General features: G+C 44.9%; 1 protein-coding gene across 1 annotated transcript; it reads left to right on the top strand.

The window, feature by feature from the left end:
* The first annotated feature begins 174 nt into the window (after nt 1–174).
* Nucleotides 175–19005, top strand: UBXN8 (UBX domain protein 8). Its single transcript, XM_049772401.1, has 8 exons — nt 175–263; nt 4638–4763; nt 7972–8039; nt 8476–8598; nt 11508–11645; nt 14077–14118; nt 16910–16984; nt 18759–19005. The coding sequence occupies exons 1-8, from the start codon at nt 176–178 to the stop codon at nt 18930–18932; spliced, it is 834 nt and encodes a 277-aa protein (XP_049628358.1). The 5' UTR covers nt 175; the 3' UTR covers nt 18933–19005.
* Nucleotides 19006–20775: the final 1770 nt, after the last annotated feature.

Here is a 20775-nt window from a genome sequence, read left to right on the forward strand (position 1 = left end):
TTGCGTTTCTTCTTAGGGGTCCGCTGCAGATTATGAGCTCCCGGATGCGGATGTTTAAGGATTCTCCCCCCACAACGCTCGGATCCCATAGAGAAGCCCTCAGCGCTCCCTCCGAGAGAAGGCGCCACCGGAAGAGGCGGGACTGCCGCTCACTTCCGGTTTCTTGCGGGACATCATGGTTTCTCGCGGCGTTGTAGGCATTTGCCTCCTCTCGGCACTGCCCCTCTTGTGTCTGGAGCTCCGGCGTGGGATTCCAGACCTAGGTGCGTGAAGGTTTCTTCTTCGGCTTTCTCGCCCTTAGCCTTCTTGTGATGTTACGTAGAAGACCGTTTGTCGGGTGCGTCGCGACAGGACGATAGGACTACAATTCCCATAATGCACCGCGCCCTAGGTCATTTTCGCTTTTCGGGTGCGTCGCGACAGGACGGTTATGACTATGATTCCCAGGATGCACCGCGCATTCAGACCACTTTCGGTTCTAAGTTCTTGGGGGAAGGGGAGGGAAGTGGGAGGAGGAAAGGAAAGGGAGAGACAGAGGCAGACACTGAAACAGAGACAGAGGCAGGCTGAAGGCACAGAAACATAGACATTACTTTTAAATTACATCAACAAACGGCTTGATGTTAATATAAGCCTTCTGAGGAATGTAAGCAGAAGTTGAAAAAAAATGTGTTGGGGTGAAATTAAGAAAAAGAAAAAAGGGCCCGGAGAGATAGCACAGCGGTGTTTGCCTTGCAAGCAGCCGATCCAGGACCAAAGGTGGTTGGTTCGAATCCCGGTGTCCCATATGGTCCCCCGTGCCTGCCAGGGGCTATTTCTGAGCAGACAGCCAGGAGTAATCCCTGAGCATCGCCGGGTGTGGCCCCCCCAAAAAAAACCAAAAAAAAAAAAAAAAAAGAAAAAGAAAAAGAAAAAAGAAGACCATTGTGACTGGATCAGAAAGACCAAATTGGGAGAAACTCAAGATAATAATAATAATAATAATTATTATTATTATTATTTTATTCTGCTATTAGCCTCCCCTGCTGTACTCTCACCAGCCCCAATATTCATATTTTTAGCAGGAACTGCTAGTTGAATTCCCCAAAGGGGAAAGTTGATGGATGTGTCAACTGTTCCGCTTACCTGGACTGTATTTTTGCACCTATATTGAGAGTGTTCCCTATTTTCTACATTATTATTACTTTTATAATATTGAATTATTTAAAAAAAAAATATATATATATATATATATTTTTTTTTTTTGGTTTTTTGGTTTTTGGGCCACACCCGGCCGTGCTCAGGGGTTACTCCTGGCTGTCTGCTCAGAAATAGCTCCTGGCAGGCACTGGGGACCATATGGGACACCGGGATTTGAACCAACCACCTTTGGTCCTGGATCCGCTGCTTGCAAGGCAAACGCCGCTGTGCTATCTCTCCGGGCCCAATATTGTGTTTTTTTTTTTTTAATTTAATATTTATTTTGATCATAGTGGTTTACATATTGTTGACAATAATTATTTTAGGTACATATTTACATAAAATCAGGGGGGATTTCCATCACCAATTTGTCCTCCCTACACCTCCGTTTTTGTCCTGCCTCCCATATGCTCTTCCCTCACCCTTAGGGCTGCCAGAATATGTTGTTCCCTCTGTATCTAGCCTAATACTTAGTAGTCTTGCACTTGTTTGGTCCTGGTGCCTCCCTTTAAAATATTGTTTTTTAATTGAGACACTCTGAGATACACAGTTATTAAGTTGCAGTCATAGTGTACTACACTGGCCCCTTTCCTAGTGTTACTCTTCCCTTCTCGTCACCAGTTTCCCTCCACCACCCCCAGGCTTTCTGTCTGTCTGTGTCTGTCTGTCTGTCTGTCTGTCTCTGTCTGTCTGTCTCTTCTCTCTCTTCCTCTTTTCCTCTTTGTAGGCACTGTGGCATGCAATTCTGCTATTGGAAGGGTGCCATGCATCTCATTTTATCTTCTTTCAGCACCCAGTTCTTGTCCAGTGTGATCATTCCCAACTATCATTGTCATAATGGTTCCTTCTCTACCCTAACTGCACTCTCCTCCTATTTGGGGAAAGCTTCCTACCATAGACAAGCCCTCTTGGCCTTTGTTTATATTTGTTTTTGATTATTCTCATACTATGGTTACTTTTTTAAATATCCCTTAAATGAGTGTGATCATTGTATGTCTTTCTTCCTATGACTCATTTCACTCAGCATATTCTTCCAATACATTTTTACTTGTACTTAAATAAAATATTGTAAGTTTGCTTTTCATGTTTTTTCCCTCACTTAAATTTCTTTTTTTTTTTTTTTTTTTTTTTGGTTTTTGGGCCACACCCGTTTGATGCTCAGGGGTTACTCCTGGCTTTGCGCTCAGAAGTCACTCCTGGCTTGGGGGGACCATATGGGACGCCGGGGGATCGAACCGAGGTCCGTCCTACGCTAGCGCTTGCAAGGCAGACACCTTACCTCTAGCGCCACCTTCCCGGCCCCATCTCCTCACTTAAATTTCTCTGCACATGAACTCAAGAAAAGGAACACAAAAAAAATCAGCATAATTGAAAGTTTTTCACTTAAGTGCTGCATGCAGAACAAATAAGTCTAGTTCTTTTGTATTTTGATATGACACCTGGCAGATTGTTTGCTTGTTAGAACAAAAGGAACATAAACCTCACAATTCAGCACTGGAAGTATTAAATGACTGAGATTTGGGAAAGGGAGGTTTCTAGCAAATTGAGCTATTTCTTTGTTCCCACAATTTTTTGTTTGTTTGTTTTTGGGACATACCTGGTTGTGTGCCCAGATGTTACTTACTGGCTCTGCACTTAGGAATCACTTTGGGCTGGCTTGGTGGACCATATGGGATGCTGGGGATCGAACCTAGCTCTGACACATTGAAGGCTAATGCTCTGCATGCTATATTATTGCTCCAGCCCAGGCCCCACAATTATTTTTTATTTTTTATTTTTTGGCCCCACAATTATTAATTATGTGGATACTATTATCTTCTCTGCGCAGAAGAAAATTTGTATTTAGGGTTTTTCTCTCCTGGACTTCAGTCCTTCCCTGGGCACCGGTCTAGGTGGACTCTATAGGGGTCAACAGGCTTTCCCCCTATCTCTCCCTACACTAATGGGAATGCACTCTGGGAGGAGGGCAGGCTGTTCTAGCACTGGTTTATGTTGGGACAGTCAGTGGATATTTTTTTTCCTTGTTTTCATATTGATAGTATTGTATGCATATATTCTATATATCCATAATATCCATCTTGTATTGTGACCTTGATACTGCCTTTCAAAGCTCATTTCTTTTTTTTTTTTTTTTTTTTTGGGTCACACCCGGCGTTGCTCAGGGGTTACTCCTGGCTGTCTGCTCAGAAATAGCTCCTGGCAGGCACGGGGGACCATATGGGACACCGGGATTCGAACCAACCAACTTTGGTTCTGGATTGGCTGCTTGCGAGGCAAACACCGCTGTGCTATCTCTCCGGGCCCCTCAAAGCTCATTTCTAATATTTTACTGCCTCAGTCCCAACCCTTACTTCCCCCCATCTTCCCATGTAGGTGCAGCTAATGACATGAAGCTCACCACATAGAGTGATAAGTGCAGTTAGAGAAATAACTACACTGAAAACTATCATAACAATGTGAATGAATGAGGGAAAAAGAAAGCCTGTCTCGAGTACAGGTGTGGGTGGGGTGGGGAATAGGTAGATCTGGGAAATTGGTGGTAGGAATCCTGCACTGGTGAAGGGGGGTGTTCTTTACATGACTGTAATCATACAACTACAATTTTATTTGTAATCACGGTGTTTAAATAAAGATAAAAGAAAATTTGTATTTTATAAATTCATGCATTGTTGATAGTTCTATTTATAATATAAACTCCTTTGAATCATATCTATGGTTTTTGGGTTTTTTTTTTTGTTTTTGTTTTTGGGTCACACTAGGCAGCACTCAGGGGTAACTCCTGGTTCTACACTGAGGAATTGCTCCTGGCAGGCTTGGGGGACCATATGGAATGCTGGGAATCTAACCACCGTCCTTCCGTATGCAAGGCAAACACCCTGCCTCCATGCAATCTCTCTGGCCCATATCTATGTTCTTATGTTTCAAATATTCTAGGATTTTGTTTTCTCTAGGATTGTTTTGTGAAAACTATTTCTGATGATGATCACTACTAATTTTAGCATGGGGGAGCTATGAAATTATAGTATTTATAGTATAATCTATTTGTTATTTGGTAGTATCAAGAGAAGTGAATTTTTTTGTTTGTTTTTGGGTCATACCTAGAGGCACTCAGGGGTTACTCCTGGGCTCTGAGCTCAGAAGTCACTCCTGGCAGGCTCGGGGGACCACATGGGATGCCTGGAATCTAAATAGAGTTCTTCCAGTGTTGCTTGCAAGGCAAATGCCCTACTGCTGTGCTATTGCTTTGGCCCCAAGAGAAGTGAATTTTAATTCTCCTCTGCCCCCAAATTGGTGTTCAGGACTTACTCCTGACTCTGAGCTGAGGAATGAATCCTGGCAGGGCTCAGGGACCATATGGGATGCCAGAGATTGAATATAGGTTAGCCACATGCAAGGCAAGCACCCTGCCCTGCTGTACTACTGCTCTGGCACTAACTTTTTCTTTTTTATCTTTTAAGGAATTAAGGATCTAATTTTGCTGTGTGGCCGGATTTTCTTACTACTTGCTCTTCTTACTTTAATTATTTCTGTGACTACCTCATGGCTAGACTCTTTTAAAAAATCTTCTCCAGTTTATCTGAAAGGTAAGTTTATTATTTATGCTTTCTTATACTTTTCTACTGTTTCTTCTTTATTTGTTCTAGTACTTTTCACAATATTCAACATTTTACTGGGCTAGAGAGAGCAGAGAAGGTAAGATACTTATCCTACATGATCCTAGTTTGATCCCTGCCATAGCCTATGGTTCCTTGAGCAGCTCTAGGAGAGATTCCTGAGCACAGGGCAAAGAGTAAACTTGCTGTTTGAGATGCATAATACATTTTTTGTTTTGCTCAGGGTCATTCTGATAGTACTGGGCTGTGAGGGTGAGCAAGCAGTAATAGAGACCAAACTTGGGCTTCCCACATGCAAAGCATGAATTCAGTCCATTGAACTGAACTCCATTGGACATCTTTTGAATTATTTTACCTAACGTTGGTTCAGTCACTTTTTTTTTCTTTTTTGGTTTTTGGGCCACACCCTGTGACGCTCAGGGGTTACTCCTGGCTATGCGCTCAGAAGTCGCTCCTGGCTTGGGGGGCCATATGGGACACCAGGGGATCGAACTGTGGTCCATCCAAGGCTAGCGCAGGCAAGGCAGGCACCTTACCTCTAGCGCCACCGCCCGGCCCCGGTTCAGTCACTTTTAACAGATGTTCAGCATTGGGGCCAGAGCAATAGCACAGCGAGTAGGGCATTTGCCTTGTACGCAGCTGACTCGAGTTCAGTCCCTGGCATTTCATACGGTCCCTGAGCTTGTCAGGAGCGATTTCGGAGTGCAGAATCAAGAGTGACCCCTGAGTGCTGCTGGATGTGGCCCAAAACAAAACAAAGGGCCCAAAAAAAAAAAAAAAGATGCAAGCATTCTGGGCCCGGAGAGATAGCACAGTGGTGTTTGCCTTGCAAGCAGCCGATCCAGGACCAAAGGTGGTTGGTTCGAATCCCGGTGTCCCATATGGTCCCCGTGCCTGCCAGGAGCTATTTCTGAGCAGACAGCCAGGAGTAACCCCTGAGCACTGCCGGGTGTGACCCAAAAACCAAAAAAAAAAAAACAAAACATTTAGGGCCGGAGAGATAGCATGGAAGTAAGGCGTTTGCCTTTCATGCAGGAGGTCATTGGTTCGAATCCCGGTGTCCCATATGGTCCCCCGTGCCTGCCAGGAGCTATTTCTGAGCAGACAGCCAGGAGTAACCCCTGAGCACCGCTGGGTGTGGCCCAAAAACCAAAAAAAAGAAAAGAAAAGAAAACAAAACAAAACAAAAAACGGAGATGTTCAGCATGTCCCTCTCCTTCCTGGAACCTAGACCTGTTGCTTTCATGATCAAGTCTGAGGTTGATAGTAGCATTCCTCATGTTACCTTGTATGCATTTGTAGGCTCTCAGTCTGGAGTTGCCCTGGTGTTCATGGGTCTGAAGAAAAAAATCCACAGTATTTTTTTGGTGATAAATTTTTCCAAAACTATAATATTAATACATGGCAAAGAGGTTTTGTTTCAATGGCCTGAGTAATAATACAGCATGGAGAGCTCTTGCCTTGTATTTTACTGACCCAGATTCTATCCCTGGCATCCCATATGATCCCCCAAGCACCATTTTATTTTATTTTTGTTTTAGGGTTACACCTGACAGCAATCAGGGGTTACTTCTGGCTCTATGCTCAGAAATCGCTCCTAGCAGGCTCGGGGAACCATATGGGATGCTGGGATTCAAACCACCATCCTTCTGCATGCAATTCAAACACCCTCCCTCCATGCTAACTCTCCAGCCCCCAAACACTATTTTGAATGCAGAGCTAGGAGTAAACCCTGAACACCACTAGATATGACCAAGAAAAAGTTTCGTTTCAAAGCACTGGTTCAGTGTTTGGGGATTTGTTCCCAGTGGTGCTTAGGGAACCAGGCTATACTGGGCATCAAACCTAGGGCTCCTGTATGCCAAGTATGTGCTCATAGGCCTGAGATTATAACTTTTGTTGTTTAATTCTTTTGTTTTGAGTCCATGCCTGGTGGTGCTCAGAGGCCTATTCCTGGTAGCTCTAGTTAGTTTTTATGGGACCATGTGGTTATAGGGAGCAAATCTGGTGTTGGCCACATGCAAGGCAAACACCCTCACCTCTGCACTGTCTCTCTGGATCCTTTTTTTTTTTTTGGTTTTTGGGTCACACTTGGGGGTGCTCAGGGGTTACTCCTGGCTGTCTGCTCAGAAATAGCTCCTGGCAGGCACGGGGGACCATATGGGACACCGGGATTCGAACCAACCACCTTTGGTCCTGGATCGGCTGCTTGCAAGGCAAACGCCGCTGTGCTATCTCTCCGGGCCCGTCTCTCTGGATCCTTGTTGTGGATTTTTTTTTTTTAAATTTTTTTTTGTTTTTCAGGCCACACCCATTTGATGCTTAGGAGTTACTCCTGGCTAAGCACTCAGAAATTGCCCCTGGCTTGGGGGGACCATATGGGACGCCGGGGGATCGAACTTCGGTCCTTCCTTGGCTAGCACTTGGCTAGCACCACCTCGCCGACCCCTGTTTTTTTAATTTTTATTGTTGGCATGTATCTCTGTTATTGTTGGCATGTTATTTTATTGTTGGCATGTATTATTATTGTTGTTGTTATTGTTATTATTATTATTGTTTTGGGTCCATACCTGGTAGTGCTTAAGTAGTTATTCCTGGCTCAGCACAAAGGAATCACTCCTGGTGGACTTGGGAGACTATATAGGATGCTGGGAGGGGCTGGTGTGATAGCATGGTGGGTAGGATCTTGCATGTAGCCAACCTGGGTTCGAAGTCTGGCATTCCATATAGATCCCCGTGCCTGCCAGGAATAATTTCTGAGCCTGGAGTAAGCCCTGAGCGGTGCTGAGAGTGGCCTAAAAAACAAAACAAAACAAAACATATTAGATGCTAGGAATCAAACCCGATTTGGCCTTATTCACTGTGTTATCATGCTGCCCCCTCATTTTCATTGCTTGAGTAATTTCTGAGCTCAGAGCCTGGAGTAAGCCCTGAGCGGTGCTGAGAGTGGCCTAAAAACAAAACAAAACAAAACAAAACATATGAGCTGCTAGGAATCAAACCTGGTTTGGCCTTATTCACTGTGTTATCATTCTGGTCCCTCATTTTCATTGCTTGAAAAAAGAATTATCTTTCTCAAAATGCTAAAGTCCTACAGACTATTTTCAGATAAAATAATGTTCAATTCATTGATATTTGGAAATTAAAAAAAACTTTTTATATTTTGATGTCATAGAAGAAGAAGAGGAGAATGAGAAAAAGCAAAAACTTGTGAGGAAAAAGCAACAAGAGGTACAGGGTGAGAAGGTAAAACAGAATTGTTTAAATATGTATTCCTAGAATACCAGCTATCTAGAGCATTTAGTTTTTACCTATTTAATTTTAATTTTATAACTATTATTTTTTTGGTTTGTTATTTGGAGCACATCCAACAGTGCTTGCTTATGGCTTACTCCTGGCTTTATGTTCAGGGGTCACTCCTGGCAGACTCAGATAACCACACGGGTTGCTGGAGATTGGACCCACGTTGGCCACTTGTAAGGCAAGCACTCACTAAACTGTCTCTCTAGCCATAATTTAGATGGAGAGGGGAGGGAAGAGACGAGACCTCCAAGAGTAATTGGAGGGATGTGGCATGTTCGAGATTCCAAATGAAATGTGCATCTCTCCAGTTTGATAATTAATATAAAGTTGAAGGAAAGTACACATAGAATAAAACCACCGTATTTATTGTTTTGAACAGGCCAGCAGATACAGAGAAACTGTTTTAAAACCGCAGCAAGAAATGAAATTGAGGAAAATGGAAGAGCGCTTTTATCAGATGTCTGGTGAAACCTGGAAGCTAGGCAGTGGTCATAAGCTCGGGGTTAGAAAATGTTATCGTTATTTTGAATTCTGCTCATTGCATATGCTTCCTTTTACATGTGTTGATTTAAAAAACTTGAGATTTTGAAGATGGGAAGTGATGGTAAGCACGTGTGGTTAGTAGCACAGACTGTTCATTAACAGTGATTGTTTCTCAATTTTCTTTCTTTCTTTTTCCCTTCCTTCCTTCCTTCCTTCCTTCCTTCCTTCCTTCCTTCCTTCCTTCCTTCCTTCCTTCCTTCCTTCCTTCCTTCCTTCCTTCCTTCCTTCCTTCCTCCCTCCCTCCCTCCCTTCCTCCCTCCCTCCCTCCCTCCCTCCTTCCCTCCTTCCCTCCCTTCCCTCCTTCCCTTCCTTCCTTCCTTCCTTCCTTCCTTCCTTCCTTCCTTCCTTCCTTCCTTCCTTCCTTCCTTCCTTCCTTCCTTCCTTCCTTCCTTCCTTCCTTCCTTCCTTCCTTCCTTCCTTCCTTCCTTCCTTCCTTCCTTCCTTCCTTCCTTCCTTCCTTCCATTTTGGTTTTTGGGCCACACCTGGCAGCACTCAGGGGTTCCTTCGTTCTGGGTTGGCTGTGTGCAAAGCAAATGCCTATCACTGTGCTATCTCTTCGGCTCCTGTTTCTCAATTTTTTTTTTGTTTGCTTTTTTTTGGGTCACACCCGGCAGTGCTCAGGGGTTACTCCTGGCTGTCTGCTCAGAAATAGCTCCTGGCAGGCACAGGGGACCATATGGGACACCGGGATTCGAACCAACCACCTTTGGTCCTGGATCGGCTGCTTGCAAGGCAAACACCGCTGTGCTATCTCTCCGGGCCCCTGTTTCTCAATTTGTATTTGCAGTTTTTAGTGTTGAGTCTTTCAGTGGTTTTTGATCCCGAATAAACACATGACTTCAATCCTTGAGAAAAGTAACCTTTGAAAAAAACTCGACTGAATCACTATTTTTACTTTCTGGTTAAGCTGATTTTATTCTTTTTGTTTGTTTTTGGGCCACAGCTAGCAGTGCTCAGAGGTTACTTCTGGCTCTGCACTCAAAAATTGCTCCTGGCACGGTTGGGGGACCATATGGGGATGCCGGGGACTGAACCTGGGTCGGCCCCTGGTCAGCTGTGTGCAATGCAAAAGCCCTACTACCACTGTGCTATCACTATGACCCCTGATTTTATTCTTTTTTTTGGGGGGGGTCACACCCGGCGTGCTCAGGGATTACTCCTGGCTCTACGCTCAGAAATCGCTCCTGGCAGGCTCAGGGGACCATATGGGATGCCGGGATTCGAACCACTGCCCTTCTGCATGCGAGGCAAATGCCTTACCTCCATGCTTTCTCTCTGCCCCACACTCCGATTTTATTTTTTTTTATTTTTTTTTTTTGGTTTTTGGGCCACACCCGGCGGTGCTCAGGGGTTACTCCTGGCTGTGTGCTCAGAAATAGCTCCTGGCAGGCACGGAGGACCATATGGGACACCGGGATTCAAACCAACCACCTTTGGTCCTGGATTGGCTGCTGCAAGGCAAACGCTGCTGTTCTATCTCTCCGGGCCCCCGATTTTATTCTTAAATGCACAAATTTATGCAACTAAGGCAGAGGCTGTTAATTTATATTTCCAACTGGGAAGGAGGACTCGTTTGTTTTTAAAATATAGGGGCCAAACAGTGAATCACCATTTTTGTTGTTTGGTTTTGGGGCCACACCCAGGGGTACTCAAGGTTTACTTTCAGCTCTGTCCTCAGAGATCACTCCTGGTGCTGGGGATTGAACCTAGGATCTGCAAGGCAAATGATCTACCCACTGTACTATTATTTTGGCTCTCACATCTTGGTGGGTCTCCCAATTAATGCACAGGGCACCTGGGATCTCTCTGGGATTCTTAGCCAAGAGGGCAAGTGGTTTGGTGCATAGGCCCAGTGGTGCTGAGGCTACCATGGTCACATGTGCTCCTGATTACTGAGACGCTCCTCTGCCCAAATCATTTTTTTGTTTTTGTTTTTGTTTTTGGGTCACACCCGGTAGTGCTCAGGGGTTACTCCTGGCTCTACGCTTAGAAATCGCTCCTGGCAGGCTTAAGGGAACCTTATGGGATGCCGGGATTTGAACCACCGTCCTTCTGCGTTTAAGGCAAACGCCTTACCGCTGTGCTCTCTCTCTGGCCCCCCAAATCATTTTTTTTTTGTTTTAATTTTTTGTTTTGGGCCATACTCAGAAGCAATTCAGGGGTTACTCCTGGCTCTGCTCTCAGTAGTCAGTCCTATCAGGCTCAGGGGACCATATGGGATCTATCTATCAAATCTGGGTCTATCCCGTGTCAACCGCATGCAAGGCAATTGCCCTACCATTCTGTTATCACTCCAGCCCCCAAATCATCATCTTATTTTATTTTATTTTTTTGGTTTTTGGGTCATACCTGGTGATGCCCAGAAATTGCTCCTGGCAGGCATGGGGGACCATAATATGGGATGCTGGGAACTGAACTATGATTCGTCTGAGGTTGGACGCCTGTAAGGCAAACGCCTTGCTGCTGTGCTATGGCTCTGGCTCTCCAAATCATCATTTTTAATGAGGGGGTTCAGATCTTTCCATGAGTAGTATATCCTCCAAGTTCATTACACTTGTAGAGTTTCATTCTGATTCTATTTTGTTTGTTTGCTTGCTTTGTGACCATGTGAGTATTGAAGGAGCAGTCCAGCTCCATGCTCAGGGACTTTGCAGTACTTGGGATTGAACCCAGGGCTCCTGCATGCAGGATTTGTGCTCCCCCCATTAAGCTAGCTCTTTGGCCATCCATGTTTTCTAGGCTAAGGAGTCTTAATTTTCTGGGCCTAAAGATAACTCAATTATATAGGGTGAAAGAAATAACCATTTTGAAGTAAGTTGATTTAAGAGCATTTTTTTTTTTATAAATTAACTCTTGTTTTTGATCAGGGTGGTGAAGATTTGGGGTTTGAAAATGAGAGTCAGACATCATTTGGAACTCCAAACAGAGAAGCAGCAAGGAGAAGGAACTTGCCTGAATCTTCAGCCAAACTTTCACCACCTTCTAGACAGCCCACACCAAAGAAGGTTAATTGCTTAATCCTTATCATTGAGTTCTATCAATGTGTGGTAGGAACATTGTTCTCCAGATGAGGCCATATTTTAGTGATCAACTTCAGTAAGATTCACTTTTCCAGGGCCTGAGAGATAACATAGAGGTAGGGCGTTTGCTTTGCATGCAGAAGGACGGTGGTTTGAATCCCGGCATCCCATATGGTCCCCCGAGCCTGCCAGGAGCGATTTCTGAGTGTAGAGCCAGAAGTAACCCTTGATCACTGGCGGGTGTGACTCCAAAACCAAACCAAAACAAAAAAAGATTCACTTTTCCTGTTTACTGTTAACTTTTCTATATACCAAATTTAGAGGGAAGCTATGAATATAATGATAGGTTTATTAAATACTCGGATTTTTTTTTAAGAAAATATTTTCATTTTCCTTTTTTGTTTTTTGTTTTTGGGCCATACATAGCATAACTCAGTTGTGCTCCTAGCTTTGCTCTCCTGGCTCTACACTCAGAAATCACTCCTGGCAGGCTCTGGGGACCATATGGGATTCTGGTCTTGAACCCAGGTCAGTCCTGGGCTGGCTGTGTATAAGACAAACATCCTACTGGCTGTGCTATTGCTTTGGTCCAAAGAAATACTTCTTTTTTGTTTTTGTTTTTTGGGTCACACCCAGCATTGCTCAGAGCTTACTCCTGGCTCTATGCTCAGAAATTGCTCCTGGTAGGCTCCAGGGATCATATGGGGTGCCTGGATACGAACCACCATCCTTCTCAAGCAAGGCAAACACCTTGCCTCCATGCTATCTCTCCGGTCCTGCGAGGAAATACTTTTTTTTTTTTTTTTTTTTTTTTTGGTTTTTGGGCCACACCCGTTTGACGCTCAGGGGTTACTCCTGGCTATGCACTCAGGATTCGCCCCTGGCTTGGGGGGACCATATGGGACACCGGGGGATCGAACCGCGGTCCGTCCTACGCTAGCGCTTGCAAGGTAGACACGCTAGCGCTTGCAAGGCAGACACCTTACCTCTAGCGCCACCTTCCCGGCCCCGAGGAAATACTTTTGAGTAACTTTTCTTTTTTTTTTTTTTTTTTGGTTTTTGGGCCACACCCTGTGACGCTCAGGGGTTACTCCTGGCTATGCGCTCAGAAGTTGCTCCTGGCTTCTTGGGGGACCATATGGGACACCGGGGGATCGAACCGCGGTCTGTCCTAGGCTAGCGCAGGCAAGGCAGGCACCTTACCTCCAGCGCCACCGCCCGGCCCCGAGTAACTTTTCTTTGAGTAACTAAGGCATGATTAAGCTCTATTTTTTTGAGTGACTAATAGTACCATAACTAAATTTTCCTCACTTTCCAATCTAGATGATATTGGTAACCATTCACTTTTGAACACTGCCCCAGGTTTATTATTCATTTTTATGTGGGGAGTACCACTCCTGGAAGTGCTCTGGTTACTCCTGTCTCTGTAGTCAGAAATTCTCCTGTAAGACTTGGTGGTGGTGGGATACTGGGGGCGTCGAACCTGATCTACTTCATGCAAGGCAAACACCCTACCCACTGTCCTATCATTCTGGTCACTCATTTTAAAATTTTAATAAATGTTCAGTCCGGAGAGATAGCATGGAGGTAGAGCATTTTCCTTGCCTGCAGGACAGTGGTTCTAATCCCGGCATCCCATATGGTCCCCCGAGCCTGCCAGGGGTGATTTCTGAGCATAAAGCCAGGAGTAACCCCTGGACGCTGCAGGGTGTAACCCAAAAACCAAAAACCAAAAAAAAAAAATAATGTTAATAAATGTTTAATAAGAGGAAAACTTTCATTTAGTTTCAGTATGTCAGGGGCCAGAATAAATAGTACAGCAGGGAGTAGATCATTTACCTTGCATCCAGCTGACCTGAATTTGATCTTAGGCATCTCATATGGTTCTCCAAGTGCCACCAGATGTGATCCCTGAGTGGAGTCGGGAGTACCCTAAGCACTTATGGGTGTGGACCCCCAAGAGTTTAAGTATATCTAAATTGTATAATAAAAGGAACTCTACTTGAAAAAAAATTTCTTTTTCGTTTTTGGGCCACATCTGGTGAGGCTCAGAGGTTACTCCTGGCTATGCACTCAGAAATCGCTCCTCGCTCAGGGGACCATATGGGATGCTGGGGATCGAACCCAGGTCTGTCCTGGGTCAGCCATGTGCAAGGCAAACACCCTACTGCTGTGCTATCACTCCGGCCCCTTAAATTTTTAAAATTTCAAGATATTTACATTCTTGTGATGGAGAGAGTACAGTAGGTAAGGTTTTTGCCTTGCACATAGCTGACCTAGAGTTGATCCCTGGCACCACCCAGAGTGATCCCTGAACTCGGAGCTAGCAATAAGTCCTGAAGATAGCCAGGTTTGGCTGACAAACAAAACAAAAACAAAAAGAAAATTTACATTCTTTTTACTAACTTTTCTTTAGATTCTTATTTTACCTGAAGAACCTCCTGAAACAGCTGAAGAAGTAAGCTTACTTTCTTTCTCTTTTGAAAGTTACTGTATATTTACATTTCTCTAACATCAAGTATGCCATATCTAAATTGAGGTTTAGAAAGGAAAACAGCATGAATGTGCTTGTACTGTACTTAGGTACAATCTTGTTTTGATGTCATAGCCAACTCCTTAGCCTGAGTCCTTTATAGCCTGCTGTACACTGAGCTTCATTTCTCAGGCCCTTCCTTTGCTTGTAGCACTTTAAGTTAGCATGTGAGTTTCTCATCAACAGAATCAAAATAATCCAATAACTTGAATTCAGTTTAAGTTCAGTCTGCAATGATGGAAACTGAACCCTGGTCTCATGCATGCAAGCCAGACACTTTATCATTAAGCCATAGACCCTGTGAAACTGTTGTTCCTAAACAAGCCTTTTTTTTAGTTTTTGGATCAGACCTAGTGATTCAGGGATTACTTTTGGCTCTGCAACCAGTAATTACTCCTGGTGGTGATTGGGGGACTTTATGGGATACCGGGGATAGAAATCGTATTGACTGGGGCTCGAGAGATAGCACCGAGGTAAGGTGTTTGTCTTTCATGCAGAAGGATGGTGGTTCGAATTCCGGCATCTTATATGGTCCCCTGTGCCTGCCAGGGGTGATTTCTGAGTGTGGAGCCAGGAGTAACCCCTGAGTGCTGCCGGGTATGACCCAAAAACCAAAACAAAAACCAAAACAAACAAAAAAAAGAAATTGTATTGACTATATACAAAATAAGCACCCTACTGGCTGAACTATTGCTCTGTCCCCCCAAATTTTTTTCTAGGGCTAGGGATGGAGATTGATAATATTCTTCCCTCACATATGTAAGGCCTTGGGTTTGGTCCAAAAACAGATTAAAAAATAGAATAATAAAAAGAATCTCTAATTAATCTGTTAGCCTAGACATATTCATGCCCACAATAGTCTGTCTTGACACTTAGATTCTCACTGCTCTTCAAGCTTTGTGTGGTTTCCATGACAACCATTTAGATTCCTGGAGTAATGCACCAGCTTCTGCCCTTTATGAATTCACTGTAGGAAGCATGTGCCAGTATTGATGTGTCATTGCATGGTTGTCCCCACAGGTACTCATATTCTGGTTATAAGATTGTCAGTGGATTCCTTGACATTATGCCTTTTTGTGACTATAGATTGAAAAACTTTTTTTTTTGGTTTTTGGGCCACACCCGCTTGATGTTCAGGGGTTACTCCTGGCTAAGTGCTCAGAAATTGCCCCTGGCTTGGGGGGACCATATGGGACGCCGGGAGATCGAACCATGGTCCTTCCTTGGCTAGCGCTAGCAAGGCAGACACCTTACCTCTAGCGCCACCTCGCTAGCCCCGAAAAACTGGGTTTCTTGAATCTTCAGATTTAGACTCTGCAAGATATTTTTCTTTTCTTTCTTTTTTTTTTGCAAGATATTTTTCAGTTTTTTTGTTTGTTTGTTTGTTTGTTTTATTTTGTTTTTGGGTGACACCTGGTGGTGCTCAGGGGTTTATTCCTGGCTCTGTGCTCAGAAATTGCTCTTGGCAGGCTCGGGGGACCAGATGGGATACCTCAACCGTGGTCTGTCCTGGGCTGGCCATGTGCAGGGCAAATGTCCTACTGCTGTGATATTGCTCCAGTTCCTGATATTTTTCAGTTTTAAATAAATTATTATTATTATTATTATTATTTTTTTTTTTTTTTGGTTTTTGGGCCACACCCGGTGACGCTCAGGGGTTACTCCTGGCTATGCGCTCAGAAGTCGCTCCTGGCTTGGGGGACCATATGGGACGCCGGGGGATCGAACCGCGGTCCGTCCTAGGCTAGCGCAGGCAAGGCAGGCACCTTACCTCTAGCGCCACCGCCCGGCCCCTTAAATAAATTATTTATTGGGCTGGAGTGATAGTACAGTGGGTAAGACATTTGTCTTTCATGTAGTCGACCTGGGTTTGGTCCCCATCTTCCCTCTGGTCCCCCGAGTACTGCCAGGAGTAATCATGAGCATTGCCAGGTATGGCTCCAAAACAAAACAAAACAAAAGCCAACCTCCCCCCCCCCCCCCAACAAGAAAACAAAAGAAAGCAAAATGAAAAATCCAAGATTATTTTTCCTTATTTTTGGGCTGTACTTGGTGGCACTGGGTGCGACTCCTAGCTCAGTGTCCAGGGATTTTTCTTTCCCTTAAAACGAATTCTTTCCAAGCCAGAGACAGCTTAAAGGGCTGGGTGCATTCTGTGCACAGAGAAGCCCCAGATTAGACCCTTGGCACCAAAGTACTGCTGGAAGTGAGTCCTGAGTACCAGTATAGCTAGAAAACAAAGCAATTACACAAAGGCATTACTTCTATATTATAATATATTTTGAACATCATCATGTGGACCTCTATGTCACAGTTTGTGAGAGATTCTCAGTTTGTATGGGTGAGCACAGTGTTAGGAATCAAACATGGCCTCACATTACCAAGTGTGTGTTCCACCACTCAGATACTGCCTGGAGCCCGGCACTGCTGTTCTTTTCTGTTATGTTTTGTTTCTTTTCCTTTGTTTTGGGCCACACCCAACGATACTTAGGGGTCACTCCTGGCAGTACTTGGAGGACTATCTGGGGTGCTGGGGATTGAACTCAGGTTGACCATGTGCAAGGCAAGTGCCCTACCTACTGTACTGTCACTCTGATCCTTGGTCTCCTGTACTGATGCTGAATGTATACAGTGCTGACAGGCAAGATGAGTGGGGATTTTGGGAGCATTGAGGGCAGTGAACTGGAATGCTTAATGAAGATTTATTTCCCCTCAGGTAGTCACTGTTGCTCTCCGATGTCCAAGTGGGAATGTCTCCCGAAGGAGGTTTCTGAAGTCTTGCAGTTCACAGGTGAGATTTTTTATTTTATTTTTTATTTTTTTATTTTTATTTTTATTTCTTTGGTTTTTGGGCCACACCTGGCGGTGCTCAGGGGTTACTCCTGGCTGTCTCCTCAGAAATAGCTCCTGGCTGGCACAGGGGACCATATGGGACACCGGGATTTGAATCAACCACCTTTGGTCCTGGATCGGCTGCTTGCAAGGCAAACACCACTGTGCTATCTCTCCGGGCCCGAGAATTTTTATTTTTTTGGGAGAAATATTTTGGTTAAGTTTGGCAATATCATCCCAGGTAGTATGGATGGTGTTATTAGGTGAGACTGAAGAGAATGTCAGTGTTTTTTTGTTTTTGGGTTACACTCTGCAGTGCTCAGGGGTTACTTCTGTCTCTGCGCTCAGAAATCGCTTTTGGGGGCCGGGTGGTGGCGCTAAAGGTAAGGTGCCTGCCTTGCCTGCGCTAGCCTTGGACGGACCACGGTTCGATCCCCCGGTGTCCCATATGGTCCCCCAAGCCAGGAGCAACTTCTGAGCACATAGCCAGGAGTAACCCCTGAGCGTTACCGGGTGTGGCCCAAAAACCCAAAAAAAAAAAAAAAGAAATCGCTTTTGGCAGGCTGGAAGACCATATGGGATGCTGAGAATTGAACCAGGGTCGCTCCTGGGTTGCTGCATGCAAGGCAAACACACTACCGCTGTGCTCTCTCCAGCCTCTCAATGGTGTGTTTGTTTTTGGGCCATACCTGGCAGCACTCACGGATTACTCCTGGCTCTGCTCAGAAATAGCTCGTGGCAGGTTCGGGGGACCATCTGGGATGATGGTGCTCCAACTAGGGTCTGTCCCGGAATGGTTGTTTCTGTGCTATCACTCCAGCCCTGTCAATGTGTTCTTTCGATATGGTAGGTATTCTGCTCATTGAACTGTTTTTATTTCTACATTCAAAAATTCCTTCTTCCCTCCCTCCCTCCCCTTCTTCCTTCCACTTTCTCTCTTTCTCCCTCTCTTCCTTCCCTGTACTCAGGGGTACTCTTGCCCTATTTGCTGTACTATTGCTCTGGCCCTGGCAGGCATTGTTTATAGACTGTAGTAAGTATAATTTTTGACTGTTGTGGCAATCTTCATATCAGGAAGTATTGTCTATTTATAGGAAGGGTGCAGTGAAAATTGGTCTGTCATAATAAGGCAGTCTTTGGGACATGGACATGTCTTTTGTGACTAAGTTCCTCAGTGATTGTGGGGCCACAGTTGGAAGTGCTCTGGTTTTACTCCTGGCTGTGCTTGCTGGTCACTCCCAGCTATGAACAGGGGACCATGCAGTGCCGGGGATTGAATCAGGACCTCCAGCTTACAAAGGAGGCTCTCCAGTCCCTCCTCCTCAGTGATTTAAGTGAACTTTTGGCTTAGATTTTCATCCAAATAATTTATCCCTCAACTGCTGACCCATTGTATTTGAACTTATTGAATAATCGAATCATCATTCCATTCCCAAAGCTGGGGCTTTTCTAATGGTTAAAGAAATGCCTCTATAGTCTCTAAGCCTTTTCTGAGAGCCTAATACATGTGAGGCAGAGCACTTACCTTGCCAGTGAGAGGCCCTTGGTTTGATCCCTGGTACTCCACAACAGCATCACCACCACCACCATTATCAAACATAGGAAGTTCCTTTGAAAGGCCTGGGGATTCCAATATTTTACTAGGGGCCTGCTCTCAAAATGACACTATCTGACCTTGTGATAAGAGTGGGTCACCGCTGTGTAGTTTTGATGAACTAAGATTTAACTTGCAGGTCTTGTGTGACTGGATGATGAAGATTGGCTACCACCCATCCCTCTACAGCCTTTCAACTTCCTTTCCTCGAAGAGTCCTGCAAGTGGAAGAGAACTGGTCACTACAGGACGTTGGAATAACAGTGGATACTGTCCTCATCATGGAAAAGAAGGAGCAGTTACTGGAGCAATGAGACCGACCTGTTCTTCAGCAAATCTGTGATGCCATGAACTTGCTTACTGGTCAATAAAGGATTCACCTTAAAATCTTGCTGGATCCTAGTTGAACTCAAGGCAGTGAACACTTTCCTGTGGTTCTCCAAGGAAGATGATAAGGACATGAGGAATTAGAAAATGATTGTTCTTTGGGGCCAGAGATAGTATAGCATGTAGGGGGGCACTTGCCTTGCTTGCATGCATCCAACCTGGCTTTGATCTCTGGCATCCCATCTGATCCCAAGTCCCACATAAAGCCACGAATAAGCCCTGGGCACAACTGGTTGTAGCCCTGAGTGCCAGTGGGAAAGGTCAGAGCTCTTGCAAGTGTCATCATCCATGTCGGGAGACTGCGTGTGAAGAGGTCTCAACACATGTTCCCAGCACATCAGTGATCAGCATCGAAAGTCACATGTCTGACCGCCACACCTCTTCAGTTTGTCTTGTCCCACTGAACATTTCGCAATTTCAGCTCTTTAAAGTTTCTTGAATAAGAAAGGGATATTTTTGTACTGGCCAACTCCCTGGGCTATACCATGAGAGATTTGGGTAGAAACACCTCCTTCCCCCAACTAAGTATATCTTTTCTGGACTCTGACTCACAGAAATTGTAGGGGTCTTATTAGTTTAAGATACTATGTTTTGGAGAGGAGATATTGTTTTAGGGCAGTTTGTTTGGTCATTCTTTTTTTGCTTTTGGGTCACACCCAGCAGCGCTCAGGGATTCCTCCTGGCTCTATGCTCAGAAATCTCCCCTGGCAGGCTTGGGGGACCATATGGGATGCTGGGATTCGAACCACCGTCCTTCTGCATGCAAGGCAAACACCCAACCTCCATGCTCTCTCTCCGGCCCTTTCATTCTAATTAGTAAAGAAATATGCAGGACTTTAACCCATGATGAGGGCATTCTGGTATATATATATTTTTTAACTTTTATTTATTCGTTCTGGGCCACACCCAGCAGTGCTCAGGGGTTTCTCCTGGCTCTGCACTCAGAAATCACCCCTGGCAGGCTGGGAGACCATATGGGATGCTGGTAATCGAACTGGGTTCTTCCTGGGTCGGCCACATGCAAGGCAAATGCCCCACCGCTGTGCCATCTCTCCAGCCCCTCCGGTAGATTTCTGATCGAATGATGTCTCACAGATTCAGCAAACGACCGTTACTATTTGAAATGAACTTGCATATAAAAAAGAATTAAAACGAACATCTCCATGCTTTGGTGTTCTGAGCCCGTTTTCACAGGCAGTAAAATACTCTGAATTCCATCCCTGGTATTACTTGGTTCCTCAAGCACCACAAAGTGTGAACCTCCCCCAACCCTATGTCAGCATTGAGCTGGGAGTATTGTGGGTATGGCCCCTCACAAAAGAAACCTGAAAAAATAAACACCTGAGCCCCTCACCCTCAAGGGTTGCTCTGGTATGCCCTGCGACTGCTCTGGAACCATAGCCTTGAACAATTAAAACAATTATTTAACAAATCGGTTTTTTTTTTTTTTTTTAGTTTTTTTGGGTCACACCCGGCAGTGCTCAGGGGTTACTCCTGGCTGTCTGCTCAGAAATAGCTCCTGGCAGGCACGGGGGACCATATGGGACACCGGGATTCGAACCAACCACCTTTGGTCCTGTATCGGCTGCTTGCAAGGCAAACACTGCTGTGCTATCTCTCCGGGCCCCGGTTTTTTTTTTTTTTTTTGGTTTTTGGGCCATACCCCGCGGCACTCAGGGGTTACTCCTGGCTGTCTGCTCAGAAATAGCTCCTGGCAGGCACGGGGGAACATATGGGATACTGAGATCGAACCAACCACTTTAGGTCCTG

Source organism: Suncus etruscus, chromosome 4, assembly GCF_024139225.1.
Source record: "Suncus etruscus isolate mSunEtr1 chromosome 4, mSunEtr1.pri.cur, whole genome shotgun sequence".
Classification (NCBI taxonomy): Eukaryota; Metazoa; Chordata; class Mammalia; order Eulipotyphla; family Soricidae; genus Suncus; species Suncus etruscus.